At 48.5% G+C, this 17,837-nt stretch overlaps 2 protein-coding genes across 4 annotated transcripts in view; one reads left to right on the top strand and one right to left on the bottom strand.

Moving 5' to 3' along the window:
- The window catches only part of OFD1 (OFD1 centriole and centriolar satellite protein), a 64,177-nt gene that overhangs the window by 9,726 nt on the left and 36,614 nt on the right, over nucleotides 1-17,837 (top strand). The window contains exons 1-3 of one of the 2 annotated variants that reach the window (XM_019417908.2): nucleotides 12,497-12,856; nucleotides 13,042-13,140; nucleotides 17,061-17,261. In XM_019417908.2, coding sequence (XP_019273453.2) covers nucleotides 12,734-12,856; nucleotides 13,042-13,140; nucleotides 17,061-17,261 — 423 coding nt within the window. In that variant the 5' untranslated portion in view covers nucleotides 12,497-12,733. Of the gene's footprint in view, nucleotides 1-12,496; nucleotides 12,857-13,041; nucleotides 13,141-17,060; nucleotides 17,262-17,837 lie in introns of those variants that run through there. The other variant, XM_019417909.2, reaches the window with a different exon arrangement.
- Nucleotides 1,088-12,392, bottom strand: TRAPPC2 (trafficking protein particle complex subunit 2). 2 transcript variants are annotated; one of them, XM_053891830.1, is made up of 6 exons: nucleotides 12,262-12,306; nucleotides 9,786-9,853; nucleotides 6,521-6,630; nucleotides 3,947-4,090; nucleotides 3,429-3,515; nucleotides 1,088-2,191 (listed from the first exon to the last, which is right to left on the bottom strand). In XM_053891830.1, the coding sequence occupies exons 3-6, from the start codon at nucleotides 6,611-6,613 to the stop codon at nucleotides 2,093-2,095; spliced, it is 423 nt and encodes a 140-aa protein (XP_053747805.1). In that variant the 5' UTR covers nucleotides 6,614-6,630; nucleotides 9,786-9,853; nucleotides 12,262-12,306; the 3' UTR covers nucleotides 1,088-2,092. The 2 variants fall into 2 exon arrangements, with proteins under 2 accessions (XP_053747805.1, XP_053747804.1); XM_053891829.1 differs by lacking the exon at nucleotides 9,786-9,853 and having other exon boundaries at nucleotides 12,262-12,392.

Below are 17,837 nucleotides of genomic sequence, written 5' to 3'. Positions count from 1 at the left end.
TAGATGTTCATTTTTTTAAATTAATGTGAGCGAGGGCGCGGGGGAGGGGCAGAGAGAGAATCCCAAGCAGGCTCTGCACGGTCAGCACGGGGCCCCGATGTGGGGCTCGAACTCGTGAACCCGTGAGATCATGACCCGAGCCGAAATCGAGTCGGACGCTTAACCTACCGAGCGCCCCCCAGGCGCCCCTAGACGGTCCTCCTCTTGAGAAAACCTCGAGTTGGACATTTGTGTGGAAACGCGTGTTACGCTTTCCCTTCAGGATCGTGACCCCGCGACGCCACCTCTCTCACAATACCAGTGGCTCGTGGGCAGTGAGCGCGGGGAGGAAAGCGGCCCTTGTACCGTCAGGGGGCGCGGAGAAGTCCCCGCCGCGGCCGGCAAGCAGGAAGGGCCGCCGAGCCCCAGTGGACGCGCACGTCCGCGGGCCCGGGGAAGGACGGCCGGACGGCAGACTTGCGGGCTCCCTTCGGGGCGCCCTGGGAGCGCTCACACACGCGACAGGTCTAGTGCTGACCTCCTCTGCTCGGTAGGGCGCCACTCACGTCACCCGTGGCCGTTGTGTTCTGTTCCCGAGCCTTCAGCGTGACCTCCCCTCCCACCACACGTAAGCGCTGCCGGCTCCCCTGCCAGATGGCCTGCCCCTGCCCCGGGTCCCGGCGCCGCTTCTCTCCGCGCCTTCGAGGCCCACGTCCCCTCCCCTTCGAAGGCAGTCACGCGCACAGGCGGACACACCGGACTACGGTAACCCGCTCCCACGGGGCTCCCGCTCCTTGTCCCCAGCCCCGCCTCACAGCCTGGAGGGAAGGACCCTGTGTGCGGGGTGCCCCGCGACCCCCTGCGGCCAAGGCGCCGCTCCCCTCCCCGCGCGCTCCGGGCTAATTAAGGGCGCAGCAGGTCCCCACGGGCTCCGGCCGGCAGCCGGTCAGCGGGGTCCCCCCGCTCCCACAGCTCCGCTCCCGCACCCGGTCCGAGGCGCTCCGAACTCTGCAAAATGGGTTAAGATACGGTTTGCGGACCTTCACTGGGGGAAAGAGGACCACAACAGCAGCGGTGGCGGGTGAGCGGCGCTTACGAGACTCCACGCTCTCGGACAAACACCTTTGTTGAAGAAACCAAAGAGACAGATGGGGCAAGCAATTACGGCACCAGCTTCACACAAGGGTATGAGACCAAACAGAAGTACTCGCCCAAGTTACTCGGGATGGAACACAATTCTGCCAGTGCTCGCCATCTGCACGGAACAGATGTGGTCACACTACTTGTATTTAAGTGGACATTTACCAGCTTACAGTAAGATCCCACTTATCACAGCAGAGCTCTCCCCTCCCCCTTGGCGTACAGCCTAAAAAGCAAAGAATGCCAACGTTAACGCAATGTAAACGTTTCTTTGTTAACAGTTTGACAGATACAATTTGTTACTAGTCGAACTATCCACCGGTTCACTTAATCTTTAGTTTACTGTCTGAGGGAAAGGCAGTATGAGAACATAACCTGTTACTTTGGTCCCGGCCCCCCATTTTACAGACCCGGACCCGGGATTCTAGATGTATAGCACAATCACTATCCCCGGTCGTCGACCGAGGCAGGCGTGTGGCCTCTGGCACCGTGAAAACCGCTCCGGCTTCCTGGGCAGCGCTACGTGTGCCGCCTGTGCGGTTTCGTAACAACATCTCTACACGTATGGAGGCCCACGTGCGTGCCGTCAGCTTCACTCCCTGCTGCAGAAGCTTAGCTTTAAATCTGTCTACCAAATCCTGACAATGACATTTGGTTCCGGATCGCGACATCAAGATCGAGCTATCTGAATGAGTCAAGTCAAAAGCTCATTCTTAATTTTTAGAATAAAGGTATTTTCAAGGTTATAAAGAGTTTATAAATAACACTGTTCCCAAGCAAATATCGATCGATTGACAATCGTTAAGAAACTGAATGTACTGTTTTGAAATATATAAGGATTTTCATTAGGTTTAGATAAATTTAGACCACAGGTAAAACTTTTCCAGGCTATTTACTCAAGTTACTTACAATGTACACATTCCTGAGAATACCCCATTGTAGTGACGTTGTTTATTTCCAAATTGTTCTGCATTCAACTTAAAAGGTGTTTCTTCCCAAGAAACTGAACTTTTCTGTCAAAGGCGCTCGATCGAATAGGAGAATTGGGTTCATAAAACGGATTCATCGCGAACTAGGAAAGACGAAGGCATCAGTGAGCTTGTCAAAGTAAAAAGGCTGACAAATCACAGATCTCTAGAAGGAAATTACTTTAACGTTTTCAATAAAATCATCAAAGACATCCCAAAACGAAAGTCTGAAGATCATGTTTTCAAGTTGCACGAAAACGTTCCATTGTTAACAGTAACACCCCCTTGGGGAAATTTTTGCCTTGGGGTTTTAGTTTTGAGGAGTACTTATGGCAAACTAATGGTGGTAGGATAAGTGTTGCCCATGGAAGCTAAACAAACTTTCAGGATTCACCCTGCGTCTGAAATACTGATCTTCTCACATTCATTATAAATATATGGATTAATCAGTAAGGCCCTTTGGCCATGAAACGAAAATCTACCATATGCTCACAGGTAAAGAAAAGAAGTTATACCACATTGCTATTATGTTACTCTCATGTAATTTCTTCAACAATCTGGTTTTCAATACTGTCCTTTAACACACGGCTAAGTGATCAGTTTCTCAAACAGTGTAGTGACTATATCATAATATATGGGAGAAAACTGTTAAATGGAATCACTAATAAGGAAAAGGAGTTAACCAGTTTTTCCAGCTTAAATCACTTGACGTTGTCCATCTTTATAAGAGGGCTAAAGATTCTTATCTGCTACTTCTCACTAGGAATATTAACTGTGCTGATATGCAAAAAAAAAATCCTGTCGAAGTACAGAACACTTAAATTACTAAGAACATACTTCTGGCAGTGCAGTTTAACCACCGACGTCCTAGTAATATTTTATTTTTTCTAATTAAGCTTCAAGATAGGCGAGTGGCATCATTCTCCTTGAGTGACTGGTAAACTTCCCACCAGTTTATGATCTATATAGTCACTGCATTGTAACTTACTTGTAAAGCAGATGGAGAACATTTTAGATTAAAATTACGAAGCAATTTCCCTTATGCATGTAGCCTGCTTCCTTCTCTTTTTAGGATTCCCTGATAAAATCAAAACTGTGTGCCAAAAGGGGGAAACTGAAACCAATTTAAAAATAACCAGCACGAGTTCTGTCCTAAGCACACGTTAGCCTGGCGGGGAAGACATGCCCGACAGGGGAGTTACCGAGGGCTACTTCTGACGGGGGCAGAGCTAGTCTGAGCTGGAAACCACCGTATATAAGGGAGTTGCTGCCACGGGCCGGTTTCCGGTCACAGTTGCAATCCCTTTCTACAATCGGATTTGAAAACAGAACACACCATACCTTTATGTATAAATCGTAGACATCGGTAAAGAAGTTCTTTATTCCGTCTTCTTGCCTTATGTCATGAAGCATAATGAATCTCATATGTAAAATAATTAAGGCATAATCTTAGAAATGAAAAATGAAAAGTACTCAGGTGAGAGGATACCCTTCCAATTAGTCACGCGCACTGTATTATTCTGTGACGGAAAAGCAAAATACGTAAACTGGGTCTGAAGTTAGGTTTTATCTTAAAGAAAACATAATTTTTAAAGTTAGAAAATAACTATAAAATAAAGTAAAATCAACCATATCGTTCAGATTAACCTTAGTTTCATAGGAGACTTGGTTTTAAAATTATCCGTTAAACAAAATGTGGGGTTTTTTTCCTGTTAAAAAAAATAAAAGTAGCCCCCTAAATGGCAATTTCTACCCGACACTCTGAAGTCCCCAGACTCGTAGTCTGGCATCGAGGTCCCATGTTGTTCTAGTTCGTCACCCCAACCTTTGGAGACCTTCGTTACAAAGGTAAGGATATGACCTGCAGTGACAAACGCTGAAACAAACCACTCGTTGAACTTGTCCACGGTTTTCAAGTACATGTTGTTCGACAGCCACATGTTCTCGTCCACGAGGTCGAGAGCAGCATGAGCTATGAACTGGTTCAGGTGACGATGATCATCCTAGACGAAAGTGTGAGTAGCAGCAGATTAATATTTGCAGACAGCATCGAGAACGCCACCATCTCATTCTGTAAATTCTACGCAGTTTTCGGGGGTGGGGGAGCATTTTCTGCTTTTACTTCATTTATTACTGTCATGGGACTTACAAAAGATCTTAAGTGTTTTCATCTCACAGTCTGCTTTTTAATTTGGTAGCTAAAAGTCAACGAGTAGGAACAGCCAACCCACTAATAAATGGAACGTGCTCAACAAATTATACAGATTATTTTTCTAATTCTGCAAGAAAGAAGTTACCAAATTCAGTAACCACTGAAGCATGTGAAGAAAGAGGAGGTTAAAAAGAAAAAAAAAGACATTCACATCTTTTTAGAGGAAGACGCGAAAAAATACGTAAGTGGTCATGGATGAAGGAGGGCAGTTTAGGTAGGCTGGAGCCGAGGAGGTGGAGAGCTAGAGGTGACCTTGGCTTGGGTCTCAGGGTCAGCGGGGGGGCGGGGGACACAGGGCAAGCGCGGGGACACGAGACAGCTGAGGTGGGGCTCTCGAAGGCCTGGCACAGGCCTCTTTCAGGCGGACGGAGCTCACGTGACAGGGGACCCGGGAGCGGCGGGAGGCCACGCTCCGCCTCGGCTGTGAGCCGGCACCTGTCTCAGCGGCAGGACACGGTCCCGTCAGAGCGGAGCGTCCTTCACGTGGGCTTCACTGGGAGAGGCGGGACTGTCCCACCACAGTGCGGAGCGGGAATTCTCAACCTGGAATGGTCTTACTCCCGTGGAATTCTCTATTTCCAGATAGATTTTTCAAAGCACACTTCTTATGGGCTGAACTGAATTCTTATGCCGAAGTCCTACCCCCCGTCCCCGGTACCTCAGAACGTGGCCTTATTTGGAAAGAGGGTCACTGCAGACGTGGTCGGCATGCTAGGGCACGACAGCCCCTAACCCGGGATCCCTGGTGCCTTTCTAAAACAGGCGGTTTAGAGACAGACGCGCGCGTGGGGAGCAGGCCGCCACAAGCCCAGGGGCTACGGAAGCTAGGAGAGGGGCCTGGAACAGGCCTTCCCTGGCACGCTCGGAGGGCGCTGGCCCTGCCCCCGCCTCGTGCTCGGACCCGCGAGGCCGCGAGCTTCGGTCACTCTAGGCCGCCCGGTCCGCGGTGCTCGGTCGGGTGGGCCCTGGGAGAGGCACCTTAATATGACCTGCTTGCTGAGGATGCGGTTCCTGGACCGGGCTGGGGGAGGGCCGCCAGTTGCCTCGGGATCCCCCGCGCAGCCAGGCAGGTTTACCTCGCGCACGTCACCGTGACGAAGTGAATTTACTCCTTAGAGAAAGAGATTATTTGGTGTCCGGCTTACCGCCGTGTTTCCCTCACTTTACGTGGATGACCAGTCACGAGGTCAGAAGAAAAACGCAGAACTGCCTCAAGAAGGTGAGTGGTAACAGAAGGGCTAAGGTCAAGTCACGCCACAAAGTGTTTTTACGTGCCCGAGAAACCACGGAAGCAGCCCTGTGCCACAGGGCAACCGTTGTACGGAGACACCCCGACACAGAGTCGTAATGAGCCGCGCGCTCACGTGGATGTGGGAAAATACTGGGGCGACAGAGCACCTGGCAGAGAACACAAATTCCTACGCATTTGAGTGGCAAGATTTAAGTAGCTGAAAAGCATCATACGCTGGACATTACGCGTTACGATTCATTTCAAAACTCAGTTCTTGTCTTGAAGGACGTGAAAGCTTATTCTGGAAGCTGGGAGAGACACAGCATAACCTGCCGGCAGTTCACCAGCAACACAGACGAGTACAGAGAGACGGGAGGCCCCCAGGGATTCTGCAGACCCTACGTTTACTCTGAACGGCAACAAGGAAGTTGGGTGGCGTCGCCGGGGAGGACGGCATGCGGGCACCCAGTCAGTGGGTGGTGCAGAAGGTCCCTGCAAACCGCGCCAGTCTCAGGGGCAGCGGGGGGGACACGGAGGCAAGGGTCCTTCAACCCTCCCAGGTGTAAATGGACCTGCCGCGTAGGTCCTGATGGAAATGGCACTTGGGCGGAATGCGCTTCCGTGGCATTTCCGGTCAGTAGCAACTGTTCCTCCAGCCCCACAGCAGCTGGAAGTGTGTTTCTACGCGCTCACGGAGCAGCTTTTCAGAACGGGGGGCACGGGGAAGCACGTGTCAGAGAAGAGACCCAGGGCCTCCTGCTCGTCCGTGCCAAGGGTGTGCTGAATGTAAGGGTGAGTCGACGACTCAGAGGACGGTCCCTCGGTGGCTTCTATCACCCTGTGGGACTGGGGAGCAAGCCTCATGTAACCGTGGTGGATTCCAGCTACCTCCCCGGTCCAGACCTCCCCCGGCTATAAAATCACACCACACCCTTATAATTGCAACAGCATAAATCACGCTTACGAAATTGTTTATGTTTCCTTACGCACTTTGGATTCTGCTTTTCCAGCTGGCAAAAACTCCATTTCAAAAACTGGATTATCATGGTGGCCAACAATTACAAAGTAGAAGCTTCCAGACATTGTCTTCAATATAGCTCCTAATTAAATGAAAATAACACACACTTTTAGTACTCCATACTGAAAACCAAAAAGGTTTAACAAGAAGTCTAGAATTCAATTTTTTCCTTAAACTTGACATTGCAGCAGGGACCACAAAGCTTGTCGTGCTTTCCACTCTACTGCCATAGACATTTGGCTTTTGGACTATACAGATTACATGCCTGGGATATGTCCTGTAGAAGCCAGTACTTGAGTTTTCACAGGGAACCTGGAAGACCGCTGATACCAAATCATAACAACAACATCCTCGTGACCTGAGAGTTTAGAATATTCAGAGTAAGCTGGGCCAAACTTGGACTGGACCAGTTAGCATTATTAGCACGAACAATGGGAAAAACGAATAAAGGGTGATTTTGTCCTCTTCCTACCTGAAGTATGTATACTACAAATCTAAGTCTCTGCAAATACAGGAGCCTAGGATATGCCTCCTCCTCCGGCAATATTCATAAGAAAGGAAGACATGGGGCCCCCGGCTGGCTCAGTCCACGGAGCGTGCAACTCCCGATGCTGTGTAATCCTCAAGGTCCCTCTAAGGGATCCATCATCGTTCTGTTTCTTCCACCAGAAGGAAACGGACATTGGGAGGTTAAGGTCCGTGCCTGTGGTCACATCATCAGTAAGTGGCAGAGCGGGACCTGAACCTAGCTTTGTCTGATTCCAGAGACCCTGTGCTAAAAATACATACAGAAATCCTTCCGCCCATCTGTCCGTCCATGCAGATTTTGATGATGCTAAAAGCCACAGAAGCACGGATCCTCCCCTGCGACTGCTTCCCCCCTGACCTTGTCTTCATTTTATTTCTTCAGCAAACCTGTTAATCCTAGTTCTAAGACTTCTTAATGCCTCAGATGTCTTTCTTTTTGGATTATGATTTCTTCCATCTTTTCTAGAATATAAAATTGTGTCTTCCTTTGTTTTTTTTTCTTTTTTTTAAGATTTTATTTTTAAATAATCTCTATACCCAACCTGGGGCTTGAACTCACCACCCCAACATCGGGGGTGCGAAGCACCAGGCACAACAACATCTGGCTCACGGGAGGTGCTCAGCAAATGTGATCTAGAACAGCATGGAGGAGCGTACGCACATGGAGGTGTGTGGACCCTTACGGCCTCCACACGGGGCAGCAATCTGGTTACCTGAGAGTATACAGTCTCACGGAGTGTACGGTGACACATGTCAGAGCCCGGGGCTCATCGAGCCACACTGGGACTCCTGCTCATTCACAGAGAACATCAGAACACCTGAAACGTATTTTCTAACCAGGACAACCTTTGTTAAGGAAATCGAGGGACAGCTGGCACTTCTACCTCTGGATTTGGAAGGCCCACGACTGGAAGACAAAGCAGATGGGAACATTCTTTGGGCACGATGAGGCCAAGAGGACTTCAAACGTTATTTGGGGCAGGTGTTGGCACACCACAGCCCGCAGGCCAAATCTGGCCTTGTCCACCCTTTCGTTACGGTCTAAGGCTGCCTTTGCCCGACAACAGAACGGCAGAGTGGGGCAGCTCCGACAGAGACCATCCGACCCTTTACAGAAAAGTCTGAGGGGGAAGATGAGAAAAAGGCCCAAACGGTAAAACTGAGTAACAAACACAAGCAGGAATGCTATAAAAGCTACGCAGAACCAGGAGAATCAGCAGTGATTCTCAAAAGAAAGAAATTCTCAAGGGGAAGGGGGATGGGAGCTGGAAATGTCAACAAAGTCGACAATGATCTCATTAATTGCAATAGGTTTCACGGCTAGAGTGTGCCAAGGGAAGGGCTTAATTCGTTCGGTACGAACACTTAAGCAGCAGCAGCACACTATACACGTAGAAGGAAGCTAAGCCTCATTCCTATACCTGCAGAGTGTCAGTACAGGGTGAGGATAAACAGAAAGGGGACCGAAGGAACCATAACCACATAAAGGTTATGTCACAAACCGTCCCGCTGGGCAGAACTTGAACTGCCAAGAATTTCACAGCAGCTGAAGGAGTACTGTAATTACCGGATTCTATGGGGAAAAACTGGAAGGTTACTCCTTTAGTATTTGAGGCTTATTATGCCCAGGTGGTAGGCAAAAGGGAAACGCACTTTAGAATTCTGTGCTGATACACTCAAGTTTCGGGGGGGGGGGGGGGGGCGGCGGCGGGGTGGATGTTTTATGTTTGCACCGTCCGATGTGGTAGCCGCTGGTGGCTACTGTGTCTGCAAGACTGAATCTGGAACTTCATTTAATTTTCATTAATTGAAAAGACCACATGTGGTTAGTGGCTTCTGTATTGGACGGTGCAGCTCTAGAACAGTGATTTGAAACGTTTTTAAAGCTTCCAACCTCTTCAACCTTCCCTCCATCCGCAAAGCAAGTATTACTTAGAGCTACAGTATGTAATACAAATAAAGCAACTGCCGTGTGTGTGTGTGTGTGTGTGTGTGTGTGTGTATGTGTCTGCTCGATTTTCCCATCACCCAAAACAGGGGCCCTTCAAGCATCTCCAAGGACGACTAGGTCTCGGGGTGTGGAGGAAATGGCTACACGGAACTTGGCAACGGATTAAACTGGGGAACTGAGGAAGCAGCAAGAACCAAGGATGTTCCCAAATGCCTGCCTGAGATGATCAAGCAGAATATCAAGATGAGTCGATTCGCCAAGAAAGGAAATAGGAAAGGGAAAAAAGAGGGATGAAACGAACACGTCGCTTCTAAACATGTGGTGGCAGGCAGAACAGCACGCCCCGCGGTGTCCACATCCTAGTCTCGAAAATCTTCGAGTGCTAACGTACGGGCAGAGGGGAATGAAAGCTGCAGGTGGAACTGAGGGCGCTCGTCAGCTGACTTCAAGATCGGGAAAGGAGCCTGCACGAGCCAAGTGGGCCCAATATAATTACCACGCTCTTTAAAAGCGGAAGAGAGAGGCCCACGCGCAAAGTCAGAAGGAGGGTCACGAAGACGCCACGCTGGCGGGGGCTGAAGATAGAAGAAAGAGCCGGGAGCCAAGGAACGCGCGTGGCCTCGAGAAGTTGGAAAGCACAAAGAGAGCCACGCTTCCTGCTCCAGAGGGAAGCACGGCCCTTCGGATACCTGGATTCCAGCCCGGGGAGGCCCGTGCTGGGTTTCTAGGCTGCTACGGAACTGGAAGAATAAATTCACGTTGGCGAAGCCGCTCAACTGGGGAGGATTTGTTCAGGAACAGAAAACAGCCGTCGAGGCTGAAAAACCTGCAGGAATGAAAAAAAGGAAATACTTGAAGTACTAACAGAAGGTAGGTGCGTTCTATGGGGAGACTGAGGACGGAGGGAGTTCGCTTACCACGGGAGGAAGCTTTCAAAGCACTGTAGGAAAGGCCCAAGGGAGGGGAATGAGGGGCCGGGGTGCGGCAAGGGGAAGCTACTTAGGCAGCTGGGGGACGATGACGTAGAGAACGGAGGCTGTGTCTGTCTCCCAGCACCCATCCCTCACGCCTGCAGGGGAGCCCGGCACGTAGGAAGGGCTCCACGCCTGCAGGGGGGGAACTGCGCGGGTAGGGACAACAGCTGCGAGCGGTCGGGCAAAGCTGAAAACACGAGAACGAGAGGCAGGCCGGGATTAACTAGCCTCGACGCAGCAAAGAATCTCCTGAATGTTCTAGTGCTGAGCCCCTCCTGGTCCTAGAGGCCTAATAGAAGTCTGTGATGAAATAACTGCACCTTTGTATGAAGCTGAAGTTGAGGCGCTCGTGAAGAAACCCTCCATGACCAGAGACTGGACTCTCCCTGGGGTGTGAACAGCAGCCGTCACTGATGGCTATGCTGACCTGAGCTGCTTCGGAGACGGACAACTAAAATTAATGTAGTGATAACAAAAAGCTCCGCACTACCTTGAACGGAGAGAGGGTGTCTACGTGATGGAAGAACTAGGGCGATGATGGGGCGCCTGGCTGGCTCGGCCGGAGGAGCGACTCTTCATCTCAAGGTTGTGAGTTCAAGTCCCAAGCTGGGTGTACAGCTTATCTAAACCTTAGTGCCCCCTCCCACGCCTTTCTTTTTAACTTTTCTTTTTTTTAACGTTCATTTTTTTTGAGAGACCGCATGAGTGGGGTGGGGGGGAGGGGCAGAGAGCGGGAGACAAAATCCGAAGCAGGCTCTGGGCTGTTAGCACAGAGCCCAATGTGGGGCTCAAACCCACGGACCGTGAGATCATGACCTGAGCCGAAGTCGGACACACAACCGACTGAGCCACCCGGGGGCCCCCAGCCCTTTTTTAATATAAAAATGAGACCACAAATCTGTGAGGCTGGCATCAGAAGGGCAGAAGCACAAAACGAATGGTAATGTGTCCGGTTAGAAAAACAGAAGTCACCTTACACTACCATCAGGAAAACGGAAGAAAGGTCACCTGGTACAGAAGTAACAAGATGCAGGTCTGCTGAATCAGCATGATTTTCAACCTGTGTGTGTGTGTGTGTGTGTGTGTGTCTGTCTCTAGAATGTGCCTGCACGCAGGGGAGGGGCACAGAGAAAACGTTAGGCAAGCTCCACACCCTGCGCAAAGCCCGACCTCTGGCATGGGGCTAGAGCTCAAGACCCTGGGATGATGAGCTGCACCTAAATCCAGAGTCAGTAGCTTAACTGACTGAGCCACTTGGGCGCCCCCCAAAGCATGTTTTTTGTTTTTTTTAAAGAGGCTGCCGGGTGGCTCAGTCGGTTAAGCCTCTGACTCTTGACTTTGGCTCAGATCACAATCCCGTGGTTTCATGGGATCGGGCTCTGCTGACCGTGCGGAGCCTGCTTGGAATTTTTGTCTCCCTCTCTCAGCTCCTCCCCACTAGTGCAGTCTTCCTCTAAAAACTTTGAACTGGGTTGGAAGGAATGCTCGGGAAAGAGCTAGTGCAGGAACGGAGGATGTTTAAGCTGGGGGTGGGGGGGTGGGGAGTGAGAAAGAGCAGGATCTTACCATCAAATAGAATATATGCCATCTCAAAGCAAAGATTTGACTAGGGATGGCAAATTGGCCCCTGCTGGTGCGGTTCTCATTAACCAGTAGTGAGTGCCAGGACCTGGTGCTGATTTAACATGGAGACAAAGTTCTAGCACGAAAGCTAGCTGTGATCGATGATCCACATCTTCTGGGGTTTGGGAAAGGGCAGTACGCTACGAGAGTGCCACGTACTTAACTCTGGACTAAACACCTCTTTCAAATCGCTCCGGAGGCCGAGTCTTGGGCTGCTCCTTTGAGGCCAAGTGGAAACTCCTTTGGGTCAATGTTACTAAGCACTTTCCAACAATTAAAATAGAACTACCAGGCTGCCTTTGAGAGGACTAAACCCTTCCTCTCACAGGACAGGGCCCACGATGAATTTTCCAGCTCCCAACGACAACCGTACCCTCGTAAACAAAACCAAATCCGATTAGCTGAATGACCTACAAAAAGGCAAGATGAAGCCAAGCTCCTGAGCTGGCCGACGCCTGCAGGCCGAAACGCGATGTGCCCTGGCCGGGCGGCCTGTGATAAGCTCAGCCACCCCGGGGCTGACCAGATCCGTCCCGGCTGCCCGCGGGCGGGGTGGAGGGACCAGGCCAAGACCCGCGTCACGCGGGCCCCGAAACGTCCTTGGGAGCTCCCGCCCCCTACTTACTCCATCCCCTACCTGCTGGGAGAAGCTGACGACGGAAACCGCCACTCCGCTCCCGCCGCAGACCCGCGCTCGGCAGCCTCTATGGGAACTCCCTAGGCAATGCTCGCGAGACTGTGCGGTTGAGGTCTCACGAGAAGTGGGAGGGACTTCCGGCCAGAGGACCGCGCCGCAACGCGCGTGCGCCGTGGTCCTCCTGGCAACGGCCGTTGGGCTTGGCAGCGTCGGGGAGGGGCGGGATCAGCGCTGAGCCGGGCGAACCCTGGTCGTACCTCGTTTTCTCTCGTTGCCTCACTACCGGTCCCCGCCCTCCAGCTGCGTGGGAAAGCCGCGCGTGAACCGCGGCCCCGCCCACCCGTGAGAACCTCGGGGGAAAGGAAGTGCGTGTTTGCCGGAGTTCCTGGTTCAGAGCTGGAGGCCGATTAAACCGTTGAACGTTTTTGTCGTTCCCGACTGCCTTCCTTTTTCCCCCGCACCCAGGCAGAGCATGGGCTTCGAAGGCAGGGATTCGCCTCGTCCTGGGCCTGCAGCTGGGGCTGGCTGTCAACTTGGGCCGAGGCAGCCCGGGCTGGAGGGGGCTTCGCGGGGAAGCCGGCATCTGATGTCTCAGGTACCTACACTGGCCTCCTCCTCGGGGACCAGAGGAAACGTGGCCTCTTGTTTGCTTTCTTTATAGCTTCTTCTCTCCTCCTCCCCGCTTGGCCTCTTAGGGTTTCCCCGGAGGCCACTGGTCTGTCGTCAGAAATTCATGGTTCCTCCTCCCGCCGGGTAACCCGTAACCATTCTTTCTTCCAGTTCGCCATGCCCCCCACATCTGACGTGTTGAGTCAAGATGAACTGCGAAAAAAGCTATACCAGACGTTTAAGGATCGGGGTATACTGGACATGCTCAAGGTATCCGTTTTGGGCCTGTCACATAACTTTGACGAGTGTAATCGTGTAACCGGTAGTCCCCATTTAAACCTATCCGGCTTTTGGGTTTTAAAAATAGGACATAGATTGTATTGGTGAGTTACCTTTGTACGTTCCTGCAAAACTCTTTGTTCTGGAACAGAAGTCTTGAAGATGGTGTAGAGTTTGAGCCGTCTTAAAAGGGCTTATTCAAATAATAGCTTTACCGGACTGACATTAAGGTAATGGTAGGTAACTATAAAAGGAACACATTTTGGTAAAGTTGGACTTGGTTTATAAATCTAGCTTGCAAGTCCTGAATGACTAAGTGGTTTTGTAATAGTACTCCCTTTTGAATGAGGGATATTGGCATTCTACAGGAAACATTAAGTGTACTGCTTACCATAGAATAATTTAGGGAATGAGAAATTTCTTCCTTAAGGTGGATTGAAATGTATTACTATTTGGGCGGCAAATATTAGTACACATTGTATGAACAGCAAGGAGTAGGATTAGCTCACGTGTTTACATTGTATACATTTCAAAAGTATATTTTATATTTAAAAAGTCAAACTAGGGAAAAGTGAGCTTCTTAAAAAATCTTTCTCCCTCATTGTTTTGGTAACCTCAAGCTTTAGATTCACCTGAGAGAGAAAAACATGGAGGAACGTCATCTGTAACACAACTGCTAATTGTGGTTTTGTTTTTTAAAGACTTTATTTTTAAGTAATCTCTATACCCGATGCAGGGCTCGAACCCACAAACCGGAGACTCGGAGTCCCACGCTCTGACTGAGCCTGCCAGGCACCCCTCCTTTTTAATGTTATGTAGTGAACATTTTCCTGTGTCCTCGAAAGTTCCTTGAAATCCTCATTTTCAATGATAACAGGCCTGTCTGAATGTGTGGGTAATTTATGGAGCAGGCCCCTGTTGAAGATGTACCTTCTACCCAGGTGTACACATTCCTTCAATTGTCTTTTTTTGGTCTAGGATAGGTTAAGTGGCATTACTGACTCAAAAGGATGAGCAGTTTTAAGGCTCTTGGTATGAGTCTTTTTCTAGAAAGGTAGTAATAGTATATATTTCACCAGCAACTTGGTAATGCTTATTTCTTGAATGCTACAATGACTTTTTTTTAAACATTGGAAAACCCTTATTTTAAAAGTCTTCTTTAATGCTTATTTTTGAGCGGGTGAGGGGCAGACAGAGACAAAATCTAAAATCGGTTCCAGGCTCTGAGCCTTCAGCACAGAGCCTGACTTGGGGCTCAAACCTGGGAATGGTGCGATCATGACTTGAATCAAAGTTGGATGCCCAACCACCGCAGCCACCCAGGTGCCCCAGAAAACCCTTATTTTAATATTCCTTTGATTATTGAGGTTGCACATATTTTCTGGATATTCATGTTTTTTTGTGGATTGGCAGCTTCTGTTCCTTGCCCATCCCCCCCTGGGGCGTTTTCTTTTAATAGAAACTTAACCTGTATTCCAGTTTTGCAGCAATACATTATCTCGGTGTTCAATTTTAACTTGGTTCTAAAAATCCTGATGTTATATTTTTAATATGGCCAAATCTGTTATTTATTTATTTTTTTTGCTGATTATTCTCAGTTCTTCTCCACTAAAATGGATGTTCACCTCTTAAGTTTTTAAAGAGCCCCCTTTTTTTTTTAACTGTTAAATCTTTAACCCACTTGGAATTGTCACATATGATGCGTTAATACGCTTTCTAATATGGCATGGTCCTTGGATTCCTGGCCAAGCCATATTTTCTCTTAATGCTACTTCTGGATTTGATTTGAGGGTGTTTTATTTCAGATCTAGAGTCACAACTGATACTAATCTGTCCTGAACCTTTTTAAGCTGTCCCGGTTTGGGTTTGGTATCAGGATTATGCTAGCCTTGTTCACTTTACAAATGGAGTGTATCTGCTGGAGACCTACTGTTTACTTTTTTGCAGCTGGCTGTCAGGTTCTATTCCAGCCTAAGCAATGGCAAGACAGATTTTTACCTCCTAAGTCTAAGGTCATTTTTATTTTCTGCATTCAATGACTGTGGCCTGAGTGAGTTTTAATTCTTAAAACCCACTGATTTTTTTAGCGGCCTAATTCACATTCCCTTTGGGTATTTGAAAAGAATTTGTATTTGCGGTGAAGTACAAAGTTGGATCTCTTAAATGGGCTTTATCAACTCTTGTTCCTTACTTTGAGTCTACTGTTAACTTGTGAGGCAGATATACTGAGGATCCACAAGTCCCTACTCTTCCTCACCCACAATAATTGTACTTACTTCTGTTGTAGGAACATGAATTCTGAATGGATTTCCCTCTTCTCATTGGCTGCTGGAGAGCTCCCGGCCAGTTTTGCAATTCTTCCAGCAAGGGCTGGTTGGCGTGCTTTTGTGTTTGTTGAGTTGGGGATTCATCTGTAATGCCCTCTTCTACCCCCCCCCCCCCCACCTTAATTTTACTTTCTGCTTCTATCCCTTCTCTAAATGTTATCCTATTTTAGTACTTGTGTGCAAGACCCCCTAAATCATTATATTAATGAAGCTGGGTCTAAATAGGTTACTCAGTATGTTATAAATCTCATTAAATCACCTCTAAATTTAACTGGTGGAGGATGCTATAATTTCTCGTTCTATTTCTGTTACTGAGCTACACTAGATGAAGCAGGGCATGTGTACTCTGAGTAAAAATGTCTTGTTTTACTGTGGGACTTGAGGTGTGTACTAAGTCCTGTTCTATACTGGTAATGACCTACCGTTCTACCCTTGAGCTGAAGGATAAAAGAGGTACAAGAACTCAATTGGTTTCTTGGATTCTATTAATATGAGTTGATTAGGGAATATCTACTCCTGAATCCCACAAGTCTAGGTGGCATACTTTTTTTTTTTTTTTTTTTTTTACTATCTTTTTGTAATGTTTATTTTTGAGAGCCACAGAGCGTGAGTGGGGGAGGGGCAGAGAGAGAGGGAGAGACAGAATCCGAAGCAGGCTTCAGGCTCAGCTGTCAGCACAGAGCCCGACATGGGGCTCGAAGTCAGGAACCATGAGATCATGACCTGAGCTGAAGTCGGACGCTTAACCGACTGAGCTACCAGGCGCCCCCCCAGGCAGCGTACTTTTTTTTTTGTAATTTTTATTTTTTAAAATTTACGTCCAAATTAGTTAGCATATAGTGCAACAATGATTATAGGAGTAGATTGCTTAGTGCCCCTTACCCATTTAGCCCATCCCCCCGCCCCAGGCAGCATACTCTTAAGCTCAGTCCAATTGTACGTTTCCAGATGATATGCAAAACAGGAGAACAAATACCAGTAGTCTGAGTAACCTAGGGAATTTTGTTAAAGCCCAAATGAATAACGTTAGTGTTAAAACCTTGAGAAACTGACCTGCTTTTGAACCCTAACTTTCTCACAAAGTGAGAATTCCTGTACTTGAGTGTCTTGAGATGTAAATACTCGGTGGGAAAGTACATCTTAGTAAGTTTTGGGGTTGACTCATTTCATTCACTTGCATATGTGATTTCCCTTATGGGAACTCAACCTTATTTTAACTAACCAATATGCCCGATATTTTCGTACGTTCCAACAGTCCACAGAGGTGAGAAATGGGCAGAATTGTCTCCTCTACTTGATAGCCTGATTTAAAAACTGCTGAGATGGGCTCCTGGGGAAGTGAAGTTAGAATCTGCCTGCGTTGGGCTGACCACCAGTTGAGCTCAGAAGCTGTGAAACAAGTTTCTTTTTCAGAACCCCGTGGGCTACTTGTGTCACAGGGGAAGGCTCCTGACTTTGGGTCCTGGACCTAGAACCATACTGGAAAGGAGGACTCTAACGCATGGGTCAATCCTGTATAACTCCAGTTGAGCGATTCTGCTCAAAACGTTTTCCCTCCTGTTTGGTTTTGGTTGTTTGAGCTAGACACAACTCCGGAAGCAGCTGATTCACGAATTGATGCACCCTGTCGTGAACGAAGAGGTGCAGCCCCAGTCCATTCCAGTGGAAGGGAGTGCCCTCCTGATAGGCACCTCTAACTCTCTGGTGGCAGATCACTTGAAGAGATGTGGCTATGAGTATTCGCTTTCTGTTTTCTTTCCGGAAACTGGTGTGGCCAAAGAAAAGGTAAAGTGTTGAGTCTTCTGTTTTTGAATTTTCTGTTAACAGCTTCTTTCTAGGTAATAGTAAGTGCTGCGTAATAGCCGAGTGTTCCTTGGCTAGCTACGTTCATTTCTCCCTCATCTTTGAGTTCCCGTCCTACATTCTGTAAAGGAACAAAGGAGTACTGTACTAGATGGTATATCGTTACCAATTCCATGGAAGCTCCGTTAGTCTTGGGTAAAATCATGATGTGCAGTCACTAAGTTTTGGAGCTAGAATTGGTCTCCCGATCTGTGTAGTCTAAGACGCAGAGTTGCCATTTATGTTGACGGTTGGAAGCTTGTCACCGTTGTGGCGACACCACAGGTATCCTCTGCATTGTGGAGGAGGAACCAGCTTCTGGAGAGGTGAAGTAGTTTGCTCAAGGTCACGTGATTTGTAAATAACGATGCTGGGCAGTAAATCTAGATCTCTAAAACATGCTCTTTTTACTAAGTCTCTGCAGATACTTACATTCCTTGGGATTACACTAGAGAAGTGAAGGGTACAATCATTTATAAAAATATGTGGCATGCTCAAATACTAAAACACCTGTTTTTA

The sequence above is a fragment of the Panthera pardus genome, unplaced genomic scaffold (genome assembly GCF_024362965.1).
Source record: "Panthera pardus isolate Hobbes unplaced genomic scaffold, ASM2436296v1 HiC_scaffold_27, whole genome shotgun sequence".
NCBI classification, from domain to species: Eukaryota; Metazoa; Chordata; class Mammalia; order Carnivora; family Felidae; genus Panthera; species Panthera pardus.
Note: the sequence above shows the minus strand (reverse complement) of the source record. Positions and strands in the feature narration are given on the sequence as shown.